Source organism: Ursus americanus, chromosome 23 (genome assembly GCF_024610735.1).
Source record: "Ursus americanus isolate L20-20 chromosome 23, mUrsAme1.1.p, whole genome shotgun sequence".
Classification (NCBI taxonomy): Eukaryota; Metazoa; Chordata; class Mammalia; order Carnivora; family Ursidae; genus Ursus; species Ursus americanus.
Window position 1 is genome coordinate 11,601,995 of NC_142149.1, and position 19,387 is coordinate 11,621,381.

General features: G+C 50.6%; 1 protein-coding gene across 4 annotated transcripts in view; it reads left to right on the forward strand.

Moving 5' to 3' along the window:
- Nucleotides 1-19,387, forward strand: part of RGS9 (regulator of G protein signaling 9) — a 65,292-nt gene that overhangs the window by 2,591 nt on the left and 43,314 nt on the right. For all 4 annotated transcript variants that reach the window (XM_045814063.2, XM_045814064.2, XM_045814065.2 and 1 more), the window contains exons 2-7: nucleotides 7,905-8,001; nucleotides 11,786-11,836; nucleotides 13,722-13,828; nucleotides 14,036-14,087; nucleotides 14,351-14,409; nucleotides 15,545-15,621. In XM_045814063.2, the coding sequence (XP_045670019.1) occupies nucleotides 7,905-8,001; nucleotides 11,786-11,836; nucleotides 13,722-13,828; nucleotides 14,036-14,087; nucleotides 14,351-14,409; nucleotides 15,545-15,621 (443 nt within the window). The remainder of the gene's footprint in view (nucleotides 1-7,904; nucleotides 8,002-11,785; nucleotides 11,837-13,721; nucleotides 13,829-14,035; nucleotides 14,088-14,350; nucleotides 14,410-15,544; nucleotides 15,622-19,387) is intronic.

The window sequence follows — 19,387 nt, forward strand, 5'->3', positions numbered from 1 at the left end:
AATACAGGACTGACCGTCATCTGTTGCCAAATGCGATACTATGCTATGAGCTTGGGGCCGAGAGGAGGCTGTGGGAAGGCCTGACTTAAGTGCGTGGGGGACGTGGAGCTGAGAACCAAAGGATAAGTAGGGGTTGTAGGCAGAGAGAAAGGAAAGGATGTTCCAGGCAGAGGGAATGGCATGCGCTAAGTGTATGTGTGACATACAGTGGACCGCTCCCTATGGCTGTGGCACGCGTGGGCTCCTGTTCCAGTGCTGGCCCGTCCCCTCTGCGATTTCCAGATTACCATCCCTGCCAGTACCAGTCGCTGCTGCCCTTGGGAAACACCATGGCATTGACTCTCCTGGTGTTGTGGGGAGAAGCCTTCTGTTAGATGCTGTGCTTTCCGGTGTGGCTTCTGGCATCTGCTTTCGCTTGGAAAGGGAGTGCGGAAACAGAAATATTAGGAGGTGTGGGCAGAGCAGGGTATCTTTTGCTTGCATCCTTCTTTCATTCAACACGCATACATAATCGTGTACTTACGTGCTAGGCACCGTGCCAGGGGCTGGGGACACTGTGGGGATTAAGACGCGGCCCCTTCCTCCCAGAACTTAGAGTCTAACAGAGAAGATGGATGCATAAATAAGGAGAGAAGTGTTCTCAAGATCGCGGCAGACCTTGTTAGAGGAGATATCCCCCCCACAAAGATATGCATATACGTATCCCACAAAGCGGGGGATGCTTCGTTCTGCCGGGGTGATGGCATCAGGAGAGGGGTCACAAGGGGGGGGTTGTAACTGAGTTGAGGTACAAGAAATTAGTTTTCGTTGCCAGGAGGATGGGAAGATGAGCATCTGTTTAGGCAGATACAAAACAGACGTGGCAAACAGCACGCTGGTGTGGGAGAGCCATCAGGGGCTGGGAGAGCTGGGCGTTGGTGGGTGTTAAGGCTGTGAGTTCGGAAGGGCCCAGACCTGGGGCTTTGGACGTCGTGCTTACGAGTTGGATGCTTTCTGCGTTCCGTGAGAAGCTATTTGGTGTTTTAAAATGAGTCGGTTTACGTGCTAGAAGGATGATTCTGGTTCGAGGGTCCACGTGCTTCTCTACGCTGGCCACACTTAACGATAGATTGATACCAAGTATCCGACCTTAGAGTTTTTGATTTACTTGCCAGGTCATTAAGTAATGAAGCGCAGTGGAGTCCAAGCATTGGTGTTTTTAAAAAAGCTTCCAGGATTTGACCGTACAGCCGAGCCGAAACATCCTGGGGGTGTTTGGCAACATCTGGAGACATTTGGGGTTGTCATATCTGGAGACGAGGGTGCTGCTGGCATCCGGTGGGTAAAGGCAGGGGTCCTGCTAGCCAATGCACAGGACAGCTGGCCCCACAACCAGGAATGGTCTGGACCCAAATGTCAGTAGTGCTGCGGCTGGGGACCCTGGGCCGGAGGACACACTGGGGGTTGGAGACGTGCCAGTCGAAAGGCACATGCCAGGAAGGCAGAGCCTGACGGTCCAGAGGGGAGGTTCAGTGATCCCAGGAAGCAGGATTTAGTGGGCAGGTAAGACATACCTCAGAAACAAAAGCAGAGTCAACGGAAGTTGGCCGCTATTGTCTGGGGCCATCTAGAATGTCTCTTGGGCCTTTGACCAGGGTGGGGAGAGCAGGACTTGGGGAAAGACCCCTGAGTACCGATGAGGGTATGGGGCTCACGAGGGTGTTCGAGACGGCAGGGTGAGGTGGCAGGGGTCAGCTGGCCTCTGTGTGGCCAAGCCGGTTAGCAGGAGTACCTTCCTGTCTGTTAGCAAAACAAGCCGGTGGTTCCGGGTCACTCTGCCCCTCTTTGTATAGAGAAGGACTGATTATTATCATCCCCCTGGGAGCCTTCTCCGGCTTGAAGGAAAATTCCAGCCCCAGAGATCTTGCACAGTGAGTGACAGCTTCTTAATGTGAGGAGCGGCGTGGGTGTGGAGGGTGGGATGCCGGGGCCGTCAAAGCCATCGTGTCTGCTCCTCTGGGATGTCGGGGTTCCCTGGCTTCTGGGAGAGGAAACGTGGGCCAGCAACTGCCCCCCACCCCTGTGCCTGTCCCCCAGCGTGGGGTCCCAGGCGGCCCAGTGCGGCCTGGCTGTGCGGCCTGTATTTGTGCCTGGGAACGAGATTTGGCTGAGTCTGGTTGGGAGTGGGCCTTGACATTTGCCGGTGGGGACGGCCGGCCTCGGCCTCATCTCCCGGGGACGCCCACGGGACACCAGGGGGAGGTGTGAGAGTTGGCAGCCTTTTGGAGTAGAAAGGCCAGGGCTTCTCGCTGGCTCTCTGGAGAACTTGGAAACAGTTGGGATTCTCTCCTCTCCACGATGGACAAAGGGGTTTTTCTCTTGGGGTGGATGATGGAACGCAGAGTCTACCCTTTTTTTCGGGCCGCCATGACAAAGTACCATGGGCTCTGTGGCTTCAACAACAGAAATTGATTTCCTCACAGCTCTGGAGGCTAGAAATCCGAGACCAGGCGTCGGCAGGGCTGGTTTCCTTGGAGGCCTCTCTCTGTGGCTCACCGACGGCCGCCTTCTCCCCGTGTCCTCACATGGCCTTCCCTCCGTACGTGTCTGTGTCCTAATCTCCTCCTCTTATGAGGACACAGTCGTACGGATGAGGGCCCACCTAATGACCTCATTTTACCCTCATGGCCACTTTAAGACCCTCTCTCCAAATACACTCACATTCTGAGGTACCGGGGATTAAGGCTTCAACATACAAATTTTGGGGGACACAGTTCAGCCCATAACAGAGTCTCTCATTGTTTCCCTAGGTGACTGGGGAGACCCCTTAGAGGAATTTATAGGAGGAAAGTTCTAAGGAAAATTGATTGGAACTGCACTGGGCTGAACGCCTTCAAAATGTTCCCAAGGTTCATGTGATGCTCCCTCCTCCCACCGGCCCTTCTTTTCTGTGAACGGTGACACACCTGCTGGAAGGAAATGTGACTCCCCTCATTGTGTTTTTAAAATAACTCTCATTATTCCTCCCCTGAAGATTATTTTCAAACTCTTTATAACTAGATCTTTTCCCCCCCCTTAACTCGAAGAAAAGAAATCCAATCCACTGACTTTCTCTCAGAGGAACTCAGATTTCTAACTCATAAGGCAATTTCTATTTTTTCCCCAATATCTGGGCCCCCTGTTTCTGTGAAACATGGCTGGTTCATCCAAAAAGTTTTTGGACAAATAGGGGATTTTATCTGGCAGCTAATGTGGGAAAGGGGGAGGCCGAAGTCCACACCTCAGAAAATCGGGCACTTCTTGGAGTAGCCTATAAATTTGCAGAAGGAGCTGAAATGGATAATTTCTGTTCCCGAACAATCTGCGAGCCGAGGAAGTGTCTGGGCAGGTGCAGCATGCCCTCAGCCTTGCTTCCCTGCGTGACCCTTCACCTCCACAGCAGCTGGGTCAGTCTCTGTCGATCACTCTTTTTTAAATTGTATTTTATTGTGGTAAGAACACTTATTGCGAGTATCTACCCCCTTAAATTTTGAAGTGTGCAAACCATATGGGAGAGCAGATCTCTACAGCTTCTTCACCTTGCTTAGCTGAAACCTGATGCTTGGTGGTTGGCCAGGCCCCGCTTCCCTTCCCCCAGCCCCGGGCACCACCATCCTTCTCTTTGATTCTATGCATTTAGGTACCCCACGTAAGTGGGGTCATGCAGTCCTTCTGCGACGGGCTTACTGCACTTAGCAAAATGTTCTCCATAGCAGATTGTTCTCCGGGTTCATCCCTATTGTTGCAGTTTCCTTCTTTTTAAAGGCTGACGAAGGTTCCATTGTATGTCTCTGCCACATTTTCCTTATTCATTTGTCGATGGACATTTAGGCTGTTTGCACGTCGTGAACAGGGCTGCAGTGAACATGACTGCTCATATCTCTTCGAGATCCCGATTTCAAGTCTTTTCAGTACACACCCAGAAGTGGGATTGCTAGTCATTCTCTTTTTAATTTTTGGAGGAGCCTTCGTACTGTTTTTCCATAGCAGCTGCACCATCTTGCTTTCCCACCGACAATGCACAAGGGTTCCAAGTTCAGTCTCTCCACTTTCCTGTGTAGAGAAGCCCAGCGCCTTCTCAGACGACCCCTCCCTTGGAGCACAGCCCCATCCTCACTGTCTAGGAAGATCCCCTTCGCCCTCCACGCACACTTTTTGGGAGATCTTCTCAGCCATCCTTCTCGTGCCTTGGCTCCTGCTGCAGTCAGCACCTTCCCCTTTATTTGGTGCCTAATTCCGTCTGCAGTTGCTGTCTACGAAATAGTCTGTAGATCGCATCATAGTAAGTGCTCTACACCCTTGAGCTCAGCTAATCTTCACGACAGCCCTCTGATGACACAGGTCATATTGCAATCTCTGTTTTACAGAGAAATGAGTCTTAGTGAAGTTTAGCAATTTCCCTAGCTTCTACCTTGAGCAGGGATCTGAGCTGGGCTTTTTCTGCTCCCAGATCTCTAGCATTTATCTTAGTTATCTTTTTATTTTCATACAAATGTCTTCCCAGTCCTCTGTGGGCTTGGAGGATGTCTTTTACCTTGTAGTATCACCCCCACAGTGCTGTGCACTTAATCGTGCTCCATAAATACCTGTGTTTGAACGGCGAGGAGAACAGGGTTTTTATTCCCAGTCATCTAAACACAGCCGCGCATGCAAAGTTTCAAAGATGCATTAATTATGCAAAAGCTACTAATGTTAATGATTCCAACCAGAGCCACTAACATGAATCTCTCCTGATGAAGTATGTATCTTTTTTTAAAAAGATTTTATTTATTTATATAAGAGAGAGAGTGGGGTGTGGGGGGAGGGGCAGGTGGAGAGGGAGAAGCAGACTCCCCACTGAGCAGGGAGCCCAACTTGGGGCTCGATTCCAGGACCCTAAGATCATGACCTTAACCGACGGAGCCACCCAGGCGTCCTGATAAAGTATATATCTTTATGAGTATATAACATATCTGTCCTTGTAAAGCATTTTTACACAATTACTCAATGAGATTCTAAGAGATTACAGAAGTGTGTCAGTTACCTGGACACAGACTATCTGCTGTCCCCATTTCAGAGAGGTTCAGTGAAATCCCACAGGTAGTAGAGAAAGGAAGCCCCATGGAACTGTGAGAACCGTGGGTTTCTTTTCTTTGTACCACAGCCACGGTGCAGCGTCTGAAAGGACTAGTAATTGTAAAGGGCTGTACGGAGCGCTGGAGTGTTGTTTTATTTAAAAGCAGGAGAAGAATGATGAGATAACCAAGTCAGTTAAATTGAGGGGAAGCGGGTGAAGCAGTGACCTGTTTTGGTTTGGGGAGCAGCCGGAACTGGGCAGGTCGGGTTTGAGGTGCAGCCCTCCAGGAGGATACGTCCAGCTCTATGCAGGAGAGGGTTTCTGGACGGAGAAGGACGGGAAAGGTTTTCATTCCTGCTTGCCCGTTTGTATTCCGTGCTTCTGCTCCTGCTGTCCCCGGAGCCTGGAATGCACTGGTTCACCATCCCCCCCCTTCTTTCTGGTGCCTGATTCCTATTCATCTTTTTAAGATTCACTCCAGGAGTCCCCACTCCTGACCCCTTCCTGGCGCTGCTGTGTTCTCATGATACCGGGAACTCACCTTCGTCAGGGTCCCTCCCATGTTGTCCCATAATATCCTTGCACCAGTGAGCTCCTTGGGCTCGGGGACCACATCACCTTATCTTGGGTTTTCCAAAGTGACTGCCTGGTTGTTGAATGACTGACTGACCACAGCAAGCACACGGCAGGCTGGGGGGTACATGGTTTCTTCAGGAAGGAGAGGTTTCCTGGGGGATCAGGAAGCTTGAGACCTCGGATTCGTGAGGCTTTGTCAGTGCCCATGATAAACATGGACAAGACACACGCCTGGGTTTTCTTTTGCTTTGAACTGTGCCAACCCACCCGGTTTGTTTTACAACGGCCTTCGGTGGATTTTACTTCTGTTTAATTTTTTCAATAAAAAACGATTTTTTTATTTTTTATTTTATTTTTTTTAAAGATTTTTATTTATTTATTTATTTATTTGACAGAGAGAGACAGCCAGCGAGAGAGGGAACAAAGCAGGGAGAGTGGGAGATGAAGAAGCAGGCTCCTAGCGGAGGAGCCTGATGTGGGGCTCGATCCCATAATGCCAGGATCACGCCCTGAGCCGAAGGCAGACGCTTAACCGCTGTGCCACCCAGTCGCCCCAAAAACGATTTTTTTATTAACAAAATAAAATAAAGAGCATCAGGGCCATCCTTGCGGATGTCTTCCTGTGGTTCGCTCCCCCCCCCCCGCCCCTCCTGCCCCCCCCCCCCCCCCCCCCCGCCCCGCTGACAGCTCATGGGTTCGCTTTGCTTCAGCTCTCTCTCCGATGCGCATGACTAATTCATCTCTCTGACCCTTATCTCTTTCGCACTTGGGACGTTCATTTCCCGTCACCTGTCGGACACCGTGGCTAGCTCGGCCAGCATCCCGAGGCGGGAGGCTTTGCTCTCAGAAGGTGTTCCTTCTTTGGCACTTCCTACGTCTTTCTATTCTGGGACCTGGCAACTCTGAGCCGCGGAATTATAAACTTTGCCGCCCTCACTGAACAAGTCAGTCACTTGCAAGTACAGTTCACTCGAGTTAACTAGGGCTCTAGAAGCGGAGCCTGCCTGTCGCCCCTGCCGCTGCCTTCATTTACATATTCCCTTCTGCACCAGCTGCTTACTGGTACCCGCTACGCGTCCGGCTCTATGCCAGCACGCACGATAGCAGCATTGGACCACAGCAGACAGAAGACCTGCCCTTGAAGGGCCTACTTTCTAGGAACAAAGGAGACACATAATAAGCAATGTGATTGATAGGCAGATAATTTCCTATGTTAGAAGGTGAGTGCTACTGAAAAAGCGAGTAGGGGGTCAGCAATGCCAGGGGTGGAGTTGAAGGTTGTAGTGTTAAGTAGGATGGTCAGGGTGGACCTCCTGAGCACGTTAGCGGAAGAAACTGGTGAGCGAGTTAGTTACACAGGGAAGAGCGGGCAAGGCACAGAGAATAACCAGAGCAAAGGCCCTGGGGTGGGTATGTGCTGGGCATGGTCAGGGAGCAGCAAGGTGGCCGGTGTGGCTGGATCGGAGGGAGTCAGGTGGGCGGTGGTAGGAGGAGAGTCAGGGAGGAAGGGGACCCAACCACGTAGGCCAGCTGGGGAGCTTTGCCATTGCCTCTGAGTGGAATGGCCGATGCAGGGTTTCGAGCAGAGGAGTGACGCCTTCTAAAATAATTGAAAGATTCTCTCTGGCTGCTCACCTGAGAAGACACCAGGAGGCAGACGTGGCAAGAGGAGAGCCACACCATTTCTTGCTGGGACCATTGCAGTAGCTTCAAATGACTCTTCCCTTTTCTTTCCTCCTTGGCAAACTTCCTCATACTTCAGTGCTCGTCTCTGTCACGGGCCACATTTCCCAAGCTTGGGCTGAATTATGCTCCTGCCCCGCAGTTGCTGGATTGGCTCTAGGAATGGCATTCAAGGCCCATTGTGATCTGGCCCCCAGCTGTGGTTCCTGCTTTGTCTGCCCCCGTTGTCTGTCCCTCTCTCGCCCTGGGCACTGGCTCCTGTGTCTTCTCACTTTCTGTCCAGCAAAATCCTCATTTGCTGAGTCTCCCTTTTTCCTCTGAGCCTGAGCAGACTCTCCCAGGTCAGAGCTCTCTGAGCTCCCGCACCCAGCGAGGGTGTTTGTGTCTGTGAAGGACACGTTGAATCTGGTTGTGTTGTGGTCACTCCGTATCCGTCCAGATCACAAGCTCCTGATGGTAAGCTCCCGGTGTTCCTCGTTGCATCTTTCGCCCCCTCCGTGCTGCAGACAGGGGCCTTGCTTGGCTTCTGAGACACTTCTGGTCAGCCAGTGTTTTCGGTTCTGTTTTGCAGATCGAAGCCCTAGTGAAGGACATGCAGAACCCGGAGACGGGGGTCAGAATGCAGAACCAGAAGGTTCTGGTCACCAGCGTCCCTCACGCCATGACAGGTAGTGTATTTTGTGACTTAGTCTTGGCTTGGAACCGTCCACACACAGAGGTTGGCAATCTCTAGCCCGAGGTCCAGGTTCGGCCCATGGCCTGTATTTGTGTATAAAGCTTTATTGGAACACAACCATGTCCCACTTTTTAAAAAAATATTTTATTTATTTATTTTTGAGAGAGAGAGAGAGAGAGAGAGAGAGAAACGAGCTGGGGGGAGGGGCAGAGGGAGAGGGAGAAGCGGACTCCTTCCTGAGCAAGGAGCCCGAAGCTGGACTCGATCCCAGGACCCTGGGATCATGACCTGAGCCGAAGGCAGAAGCTTCACTGACTGAGCCACCCAGGCGCCCCCACATCCCTATTTCTGTATTATCTTTGGCTGCTTTTATGCTACAATGACAGGGCTAGGTAGTTGTTCAGAGACTGAATCCTGGCCCGCAAAACTGAAAAGTATTGACAGCCTTTTACAGAGGAAGTTTGCTGATGCCTGGACCACGGGCTTCTTCTGGGAAAGGGGTCAGAAAGGAAAGGAGAAAAGGAACTAATAGGTCACGTTGTGAAGCCATCCCTCCCAGGAGATCATTTAAAAAGCTTTTACTGCTACTTTCTGTTTTGCCTGTTTTAATGAAATTAGGTAGCATTTAAAAAAAAAGTACTTTCCGGCAGAAAAAAACGTGGTCTTTGCTCCACTCTTTCCTGATTCTTGTTGACACCCGTCTTACGTACCCCACCGGAACAGAACCAGTGGCTCTTGTCTCTTTCCTCTGGATGTGGGGTAAGGGAGCATCATTTGAGGATATCGGCAGAGAGTGTTTCTTGAGATACATTGTGGGCCGAATCAGACAGCCTCTCCAAGCACGGGCCTGGGCCTCGCCACTCCGCACCGCTCCTCGTGAACGCTCACTCTCTCCCCCACCACGAGCTGACTATTTTCACTCGAGGTGCCGTGGTCTTGGCAGAGGCAAGCTGGCTCACAGTGTCCTCCTGTTTCCCTCTCTGTCTGTTTGGAAGAAGGAGTGCCCCGGCCAGCAATGTGTCACTCAGGTTTCCTTGAGGGCAAACAACAGAAATTCAACTGGGTTGGTTGGAACAAAAGAGCAATTGATCAGAATTGGACAGAGTAGCTCACAGAAGAAAAGGAAAGTGACGAGCCACACTGGGAAGGGCTAGGAAGCAGAGTTGCACAGGTGCCTAGAGAGCGGGGATTGATGGGCAGACTTCTCAGGGTGGGTCTGCATTTTCCCCAACATTTAAGATGTACTTAGGTTGATTCTTCCCGAAGGCATCCCTGCCCCTGCCCCTACCCCTGCCCCTGCCCCGCTCCACTCCTGGTTGTCGTTAATTCTGGCCTGAATTCTCCCCTGGATTGGGAAGCCCTCAAGGGGAGATACCTTGTCTTGCTCACCTGGCTAACTCCCATGCTTAGCCTATGTTGGTCAGGGTGGAGGTTTTCACAGAAGTTTCTTGAATGCGTGGGTCAGTGCTAGTCTAGCACCGTGCAAGGAGTACTGGACGTGAGACACGCCACCTAGGATTGAATCCTTCAGGTGCCTCTTTCAAGCTGTGTAGCCCTTGTCTTACTCTTCTCATTTTGAAAGCAGGACTAGCAATCCCTGTCGAAGAGAACGATTGCAGGAGTTCAGTGAGATAGTACTGAGCATGTGGTCAGCAAGCATGGATGCTCGATGTGTGGCGATGGCGAGCAGCTTCCCACACCGTGTCACTAAATACCCACCATCAAGTTCGGGGTCGAAGGGACCATCTGCTTTTTGCAGATGGGGCCATGGACAAGAGGAGAGGTTCAGCCGCTGGTCCCCCTGTCACTAAACTTACACATGGCTGAGCTTGGATCTGACCCCAGTGTCCATCCCTTATCCGCCATCAGTGCAAAAGCTACTTTCTTTCCTTGCGCACAGGGTGCGCTTGGTTCCTGGGTTTGGGCGAGGCTGCCCGCCTGCCGTGTTTCTTCCTGTTCCTCCTGTGGGTGTTAGCGGCCATCGGAACAGGACTCGGGGAGAAGCCTTGGGTCCTGCGTCAGCGCTGATACAAGCAAATTGGGTAATCAGCATCAGCTCCTCGGATGGCAGGTGACCCAGGACTTTGGCAACGAAGGTGGCTGACGTGGGAGCCGGCCACGCTATTAGCACAGACCACGTGGCGCAGATGCTGGTGGCCTGTAATCTTATTTGGTCTATTTTAGGAAGCAGTCAAGTGGATGAGAAACCCCTCGGCTCCTTGGTGGAGAGCACTAATCTGTCTGCTGTCTGCCTGGGTCTGTCTCTCTCGGTCTGCATACCTCTGAGTGGCATTCAGGGAGACCCCAGGTGGAAAGTCTGAAACACCCAGTCCTAGCTAGGAGTTTACACAGGAGTTTAGATGAAAAATTTTGCTTTAGAACAGCCGACCAGGGGCGAATAAAACTAAGAACAGATGAGAACCCACTGAAAGCCATAACAGTGGGCATGTGGGCATAGACAGAGATAATGTCTGGACACTCGTGCCCCAGGGCATGGAGAGGAAGGTAAGTTGCCCATCCTCAGCCAGGCCGTGGGCAGGTAATTAAGCCCAGAGAGTGTGTGAGTGGCTCCCCTCCCTTTGCTGGAGGGGCCCAGAAGAAATGCCCCTTTACTACCGCTGAGGAGGGAAGTATTTGGAATGGTCTAGCCACAAAGGCACAGGCACTGGGGTCTCAGATCCAGATCCTTCTTCTCTGTATGTTCTGCGGGTCAGTTCCCATGCAGGCAGATTCCAAGCTTGGCCTTTGTAAAGCAGGCTGAAGTTGCTAGGAAATGTGGTCTTTGGTGTTTGCAAGATGGCGTCTGAATTGGGATGGTTGGTTCCAGGGCCTCTTGTCTTTCCTCGGAGTTGCTGTTGTCCTGTTCCTCCAAGGAGCCTGTTCTGCTTATGGGGCTGCAGGGCCCAGGGTGAGGTGGAAGCAAGAGCTTCCCTGGGGTCCTACAAAAGTTCTGGATTGTTGGTGGAACTTGGCTTGCTTTGGCCCTTAGATAAATCTGAATCTTTGGGGGACGGGTGGGAGGGGGGGTGCTTGTTCTCTCCTGATCTCTCCTGATCTTGTCCCTTTCTTCCTCTCTTGCTTTTTTTCACACCAGTCTTCACTCTGCATTGTTCCCAGGCCAGCCCCTAAAAGACTAGAAGTGGAGTCCACATCCCCTTGTCTAAAGTTATAAATCAGCCCGCGGAGTGTTACCAAAATACATCGCATCCTCCTGCTTTGACCGGAGTACCTTTGCAATGACCTGAGAGGCCAGGTCTGAATTGAGAATTTTCTGACTCCTCAGAGATCTGCCTGGGAACTTGGGAGCCTAGGAGAACCATCCCCTCACCCTTAGCTCATCCCCACCTTTCCTCCCATCTCGTGCTCTGATTTCCCCTTCATGTGACCAGGGTCCATCTGGAGCCCCACAGACAGCAGGCCTTGAGTCTGGGTGTTTTTCAGTGTTGAGACTTAGGCTGTTTCCTTCCTATCTGATGACTGATAGTCTATGCACCAATTGTTGTAAGGTAAGAAAAGAAGTACTACCAGAGACGTAAAGACCGAGGGTGCGTGCAGGCGGTTCAACGGGAAATCTGGCTGGAGTCAGATCCTGGATGACCCTGAATCATTGGGAGGGGGGGGCGTGGAGGGGAGTCCCTGAAAGTTTGGAGCAGAAGAGGGACGAGATCCCAGCTGAGTCCAGAGGAGACAAGTGAGGCCACAGCGTGGAGGAGGGTGTGGAGGTCAGGGGATGTGCTGGGAGGCTCTGACAATGGCCAAATACTTCTGGTTTGCAGGAAGCGACGTTCTACAGTGGATCGCCCAGCGGCTTTGGATCTCCAATCTGGGTGAGAGCCCGTCTGGCACTCCGGCAACAAGGACGGCCGTGGGTGCAGGGCCCCCAGAGAATCTCTGGAGGGTGGAGACTAAACGGAGGCTTAACCTTGGTCTCTGAGAAATTGACTGGAGAGACAAGGCATTCACATGTGAAACGACCCGAATCAAAAGTGAAGGCATGATGGGGGGGGGAATTGTTTCATACAAAATACTGAGAGCACGTGAATAATGGATACTTGGGGAAGAATCAGCCAACACAGAATTCTTGGAGGGGGTGATGTGCACAGACAGCTGATTTTGAAAGAAGGGACGCTTGTGAATTGTGGAGGGAAGCCCTGAGGGTCTGTCTTCCTGGAGGGGGAACTAGCAAGAGCAGTGGTGTAGAAATGGAATGAATGAGACAGGGAGCGGGAACGAGGGGAAATTGGGAGAAATGACTTAACCTGGGTGTGGAGGGCAGAGGAGGGGTAGGGATAGGAGTATAGTTGGCATGTTTGCAAATTCCTAGCTTTTTTTTTTAAGATTTATTTATTTATTTCAGAGAGGGAGAGAGCTGGAGAGTGAGCAGGGGGAGGGGAAAGGGAGAATCCCAAGTAGACTCTGCGCTGAGTCCGACGTGGGTCTTGGTTCCAGGACCCAGAGATCACAACCTGAGCTGAAATCAGGAGTCGGATGCTTAACCGACTGAGCCACCCAGGTGCCCCTGCAAATTCCAAACTTTATGTGGGAGACAAGCAGTAGGAAGCCATGGGGATTTTTTTTTTTAAATGGCTTTTCAGTCATTTTCTTTTTCTTTTCTTTTTTTTTTAAAGATTTTATTTTTATTTATTTGACAGAGATAGAGACAGCCAGCGAGAGAGGGAACACAAGCAGGGGGAGTGGGAGAGGAAGAAGCAGCCTCCTAGCGGAGGAGCCTGATGTGGGGCTCGATCCCATAATGCCGGGATCACGCCCTGAGCCGAAGGCAGACGTTTAACCTCTGTGCCACCCAGGCGCCCCGCCATGGGGATGTTTGAGCATAGTCTTCTGTAAGCTAAAATGTTTGCAGCAATTTGAGGGATGGCTCAGAACAGAAAGAATCTGACAGACCACTGGAAAAGAGGCTGTTGGTACAACAAGGCATAAAACATGAGGCTTGTCGCTGATGGAGGGAGTGAGACATGAAGAAGGAGGGCTGGTGAGAAAGTCTTATCAAGTTTTGGAGGCTAAGAGGGATGGGATGTGGGCTGGGTCCTTGAGCCCAAGGCCTGGAGGGATGGAATGCTCTCTCAGTGCTGGATGAAAGGACACCTGCTTCGTTGGCGCTTCTGAGAAAGAGCCAGGAAGGTTTTCCTTTAATTGGTGCAAATCCAGAAACGAGACTGTGTTTCCAAGCACATTGGAGGTGGGTGGGAATTAAAGTGAGGCGGGGAGGAGCCGGGGTGGATTGTGGGATCTGGACCTGGGAGGCAGGCAGAATTGAGCGTGGGATAGAAGTTGACTGTAGGCATGGCCTCCTCTTTCTTTTCCTCTTTGAGCAAGGAATGTTCTGTTGTTCAGAGACATTGTCTCCCTGCTCCTGGGGACGTCTCCAGACCCAAAGGGCCCAGAGAAGCTTCTCCGAACACCTGCAGTGGACCACCTGTGGTACCCATTAATGTTTGGGTTCACTGCTCCCCCTGGACTTAGGAGTTGTCCTTCTCGGGGGTCGGCTCAGGAATCTTCCTCTTACCGTGCTCCCCAGCTCATAGTTGCCCATAGCCAAGTTCAGGAACCACTGCCCTCGCTCCTTGGATGAAGTGCTGTGAGGATGGGGGCACCTCTCCTGGGGTTTGGGGTGCTGTGTGAGCGTCGGGCAATGAGCTTCTGCCTTTGGTGTCTGCTCTTGACTTCCATGTCTTAACGGTTTCTTCTCAGAGGCACAGAACCTGGGCAACTTTATTGTCAAGTATGGCTACATTTACCCCCTGCAAGATCCCAGGAATCTCGTTCTCAAGCCCGACAACAGCCTGTACCGATTTCAGGTAGGTCTTGGCCTTGACTTTGAGGTTAATATGGGATTAAGCTTACCTGAGAAGGTCATCGTGTGGCTTCATATCCTCATACATCAGAACTTTAGAAATGGTCGGGGAGGGGGGCTAAGGTTGTTTCATCCCAAGCCACAGGGCTGGGGGCCCAGGGGGACAGTCACAGCCCAGTGTTTAACCATGGTTTCCTGGTTTCTTTTGTAGACGCCGTATTTCTGGCCCACCCAGCAGTGGCCGGCTGAAGATACAGACTACGGTAAAACTCCACCCCCCTATGCTTTCGGTACCCCTTAACACACTGCTTATTTACTTGCCACATTTTGGTGACGTTCGTCTCGCTGTCATCACGCCCTTTATGTCAGTTCACATCTGTATTGGGAGTGTTCCCAGGGAAGGGACCAGGGTTCTGCTGAGACTTCTTCCTACCAAGCCAAGCACAGCAGCCTCATGCATATAAAGGCTGCCGAGGTAGTTTTAAACTACGATGATGATGGAAAATGTCATCGCTTTCTTTTCCAGCCATCTATCTAGCCAAGCGAAATATAAAGAAGAAAGGGATTTTAGAAGAATATGAGAAGGTACAGAGATGTTTTCAAGTACATGTTATTATAATTGGAATAAAGTCTCGAGCTGTTGTTTTTCCTCTTCCCCGTTTGCTACATCATATGTACCATCATCATCCATCCATCCATTATCTATCCATTTATCCACCCATCCACCATCCATCCATCCACTCTTCATCCATCATCCATCCATCCATCCATCCACCCACCCACCCATCCCCACTTCGTCCATCATCCATCCATCTACCCACTGTCTATCCATCCATCCATGTACCATCCATCCACCATCCAGCCACCCATCCATCCATCCATCCACCATCCATCTACCATCCATCCACCGTCCATCCACCCACCCACCATTCATCCATCCACTATCCATGCATCCACCATCATCTACCCACCATCCATCCATCTCCCATTCATCTCCATCCACCCTTCATCCATCCATCTGTTTAGAAGCAGCTCCTGAAGTAAATTCCTCCGCATGTCAAGCTTCAGTTTCTCCTGCTGTAATTTAAGCTCTTGCCTTGGTGGCTACTGGACACACAATAGCTACTACCTTCCTTTTGCTGTCCTAGAAAAATGAGACAATTAATATGCATGATAATGGATATTATGGGATGAACAGATTTAAACATGAGTTTGTGATGGGAAAACAATAGTGTAGCTTTTGTTTTAGGCCAGATGAATCAGATTTCTCAAAGAATACACCCTGGCCCTCAAAAGTCTGGATTTCTGGGCAGACAGCAACAATCTTGCTGTGTTTTTATTCTTTACAAACATATTTTTGGAAGAGTCTGCATCATGCCAATGTTAGGACTTGTCTTTGTGCATTTGTGGTGCTGTGTCGTTGAATATTGAGTTTCTGCATTTTCTCCCACTCTCTTCTCCTCTTCCTAATCAAATCTGGGATACATTTATTTAAAAAAAAAAAAATCCAAGCCAGGGTGTGGCTTTTGTTGTAAAGGCTTTTTGAGAATTCGGTGCTACCCTTTGAATGCATGTTTTTGCAAAGCTGAGATGGGAGATCATTTGGCTGGGGCTAGGTTGCTGCTGGGCAGAAGCATGCCCTCATAGGCTTAGAGCTTTCTGCCCTCTGCACACAGTGTATGTCATGGGGTTTAGTGTTCTTTTCGTTTTCCATTTCTAGGAAAATTACAATTTCTTGAACAAAAAAATTAACTACAAATGGGACTTTGTCATTATGCAGGCCAAAGAGCAATACAGGTAAGCGAAAGGTGATGTTTGTCCACTGGTCGCCCTTGTTCCCTCCCTTCCTTCTTTGTTTCCTTTTATTAAAATAAACCTTTATTGGGCACTATGTGTGCAATCCTGGGCGAGGCATGGGGAATATAAAGGCACAGTCCGGGGTCAGGCGGGTGAGCACACAGGTTGTGATGCTGCACTGAGGTGAGGGCCTCACACAGGGGTTTCCAGAAGGAGCTGGAGGAACAACATTGAACCTGGAGGCTACATAGGAGGTTTCTGGGTGAAGGATGCCAGTGGTGGATGCAGAGGAGGGGTGAGGTGTGAGGAAGGATCTTCTAAGCAGACAGCACCAGGGTCTGGAGTCAGGGGAACGCCTACCTGATGCAGTTCTGCATAGTGGAAGCAGAGAGCGTAGAGCCTGGGACTGACGGAAGTGAGACCCGAGACGTTAGCAGGAGCAGATCGTGAGAGGGTTTTGTGCTAAGGGCCACAGGGAGGCATAAAAAGATCTTAAGCGGATTCACACGGTAGAACCACCCACTGCTGCTCTCATTTGCCGGCTGTCCACTTCAGAACTGGAGTCGGAAGTCCCTGGAAGGCTCTGCCTTGTCTGTGAGAGCCAGATGTAAATGTTGGGGAGAGAGAATCAGTCAGGACAAGGTCAGGCTGTCGTAACAAATAGCCCCCAGGTCCTGGAAGCACGAAACCTCACGGTCATTTCTTGCTTGTGTTACACGTCCACTGTGGGTTAGCTGGGGCCCTGATGTGCTTTGTGCCCACTCCAGAAGCCATGCTGTGGGAGCAGCACCATCCAGGCTTTGCCTGTTGCTGGAGCAGAGGGAGACAGAGCCCGTGCAGGTCACAAGTGATGCATGTCACTTCTGTTCACAATTCATTAGCCAAAGCAGCACCTCCTATGGTTGGGCTCAACTTCAAAGGCGTTTGGGTGGGGATGTACAATCCTACTGTGTGCCTGTGATTTGGGGAGTCAGGAATAACTGGGGACCCATACCAGATTTTACCAAAATGGGTAAGTCTGGCTGGCCCACCTCGCTCACTCTGGCAGGTCCAGTTTCTGGAAGGTCTACCTTTGCTGGTGCATAGTTGGGCTGGACAGTGGACTCTCATCAAGCAGCCTCAGGATTGGAGTAGGGGGAATTAGTTAGGGTTCTCTAGAGGAACAGAAATGGTAGGATATATATGTATGTATGTATATTGAGAGATTCATGATAAGGCATTGGTTTACACAATTACAGAGGCTGAGAAGTCACAAGACCTGCAGTTGGCAGGCTGAGGGCCCAGGAGAGCTGGCGGTATAGCTTCGTCTGAAGGCTGACAGGCTTGGGGGCCCAGAAGCCGATATTTTAGTTGAGTCTGAAGGCGGGAAGACTGATGTCCCAGCTCAAGGCCATCAGGCAGGCGGAATTCCTTGTCATCCAGGGGAGTGTCATCCCTTTTGTTCCACTCAGGCCTTCAAGTTAAAATACCCTCATCTGAAAACACCCTCAGGGACACACCCAGAGTAGTATTTGACCAAGTATCTGGGTGTCCCATGACCCAGTCAAGGTGATGTATGAAATTAGCCATCATAAGAGGGCAGCACTATTATGCAGGAATGCCGGTTCAGGAAACACAAAACTTCTAATGGCAGATGGCTTTATTGCCTTGAAGGGGGAATATCTGCTCTGAGGCTTGAGATTCACATAAAGGAGCGTTACTCAGAGACCTGGCATGGGCCTTTCACCATTGACATGTTTCTGCCCAGGTATGTCTGAAACAGGGCAGCTGCGGGGAATGCTCTAACTTCCCATCACTTGTATTTGTTCATAAGGCTTCATTTGGTGAGTTTTGTGTATGGTCTCCTTTCCTGTTGGTGAGAGGGAAGTGCTCACGGCAGTAATTCTTGTCACCCCTCACATCCACAAATGGGGAAACTGAGGCGTAGAGAGTTTAAACAGTGTGTGGCAAGGTCACTCTGTGAGGGAATGGTCGAGCCTGGACTAGTATTACTTTGTTCCAGTCAGTGCACCAGTTTTGAGTTTCTACTGGGTTCCACCCCAGGCTGGAACCCCCTCGTCCTCCTCCAGTTCTCTGCTCTGAGCAAGATAGCCCAGTGATCCTGAGGACTGCAGATCCTGACATATGGTTTTCAGAACACGCTAGCTGCCTATGCAGCTCAGGGCTATTCTCAGTGGCTCCCAAAGGCCCCACCACTCAGGCCTTGGCCTCAGCCTAGATAAAGCTCTGTGCTGCCCATGTCATAGGACATCCTCTCCTCCATCACTTCTAGATGCCTTGGGATGAGAAATTCATAAAAGGCTCTCTCCTCAGACACTGGCTTTTCCCCGCTGACTCCGTTGCTTGACTCAAAGGCTGCCTCCAATTTCAGATTTGTGTCTGCAGTAGCTAATTTTGTGTGTCAACTTGTCTAGGCCATGGTACCTAGAGAGCTGGGCCACCACCAGTCTAAGATGACACTGTGAAGTTTTTTTTTTTTAATTTTTGATTTTTGATTTATCTCTACACCCAGTGTGGGGCTCAAACTCACAACCCCGAGATCAAGAGTCTCATGCTCCGCTGACTGAGCCAGCCAGTGCCCCTGTGAAGGTATTTTTTAGATGAGATTAACATTTACATGAGTAGACTTTGTGTAATGCACAGATTGCCTCCACAGTGTGGGTGGGCCTTATCTAATCAGTTGAAGGTCTTAAGAAAAAAGACAGGTTTTTTGAGGAAGAAGGAGTTCTGTTTCCAGATTGCCTTTGGACTCAAATTGCAACATCAACCCTCCCCTGGGTCCCCAGCCTGCTGTGTCCTATAGAATTTAGACTTGCCAGCCTCCTCAATTGTGTGATTGTGTGTTTTTCCTTAAAATAAATAGATTGTGCCCCTATCTATTATATCTATCTATCTATCTATCTATCTATCTATCTATCTATCTATCTAATCTCCCACTGTTTCTATTTCTCTGCAGAGTCCTGATTAATACAGAGGGTCTCACCACAAAATAGGGTTGGCTTCTGAGGTAGCCATTTTGTTATACTGAACCTCTCCACGCACACCTCTTTTCTGAACCCCAGACTCAGTATCTAGCTACTTAACATCTCACGATGATGTCACACCTCAGACTTCACTTGTTCATATCTGAATGTTTCTCTCTCTCATACCCCAAACCTCTTCCTGTAGTGTTACCCACATCAGTGCAAGGAACCCCATTTACCTCCCACCCCCAAACCCCCATGCCCAGTGTCTAGTTATCTGGTCCTTTTGCCAACCCTGGCAAAATTCCTTCCACCCCACCTGCCCCCTTCTGTCAGCCCCTACCTCCCTACCCTGGTTGAACCAACCTCACTGTCACCCAGGCCATGGCCGTATCCTCCCAACTGCTCTCTCTGCTCCCATTTGCCCCCATTTTCAAAACACAGATAGGGTCCTGTCACCCTTCAGAGGGAGAGCTCTCAGTTCAAACGTCACATGCTCAAAGAGGCTTTGCTGATTAGTTGTGCGTGAACATAGATCATTCTAAGACTTAGTGGCTCAAAACGGCAAGTTGTTCTATTATCTTTCAAGGTTTCTGTCGGTCTGGAATTTGGGAAGGGCTTGGCTGGGCAGTGCTGGGTCTGAGTCTCTCAAGTGGTTGCAGTCCAACGGCTGGAGCTGGGGGCCTGGAGCCACTGGGTGGGCATTTCTCGCCCTCATCACGGGGCCTCTGGGCCTCTCTGGCTGCCTTGGGCTTCCTCGCAGCATGCTGGTACCGGGGCAGTCACGTTGCTTACAGGTGCTC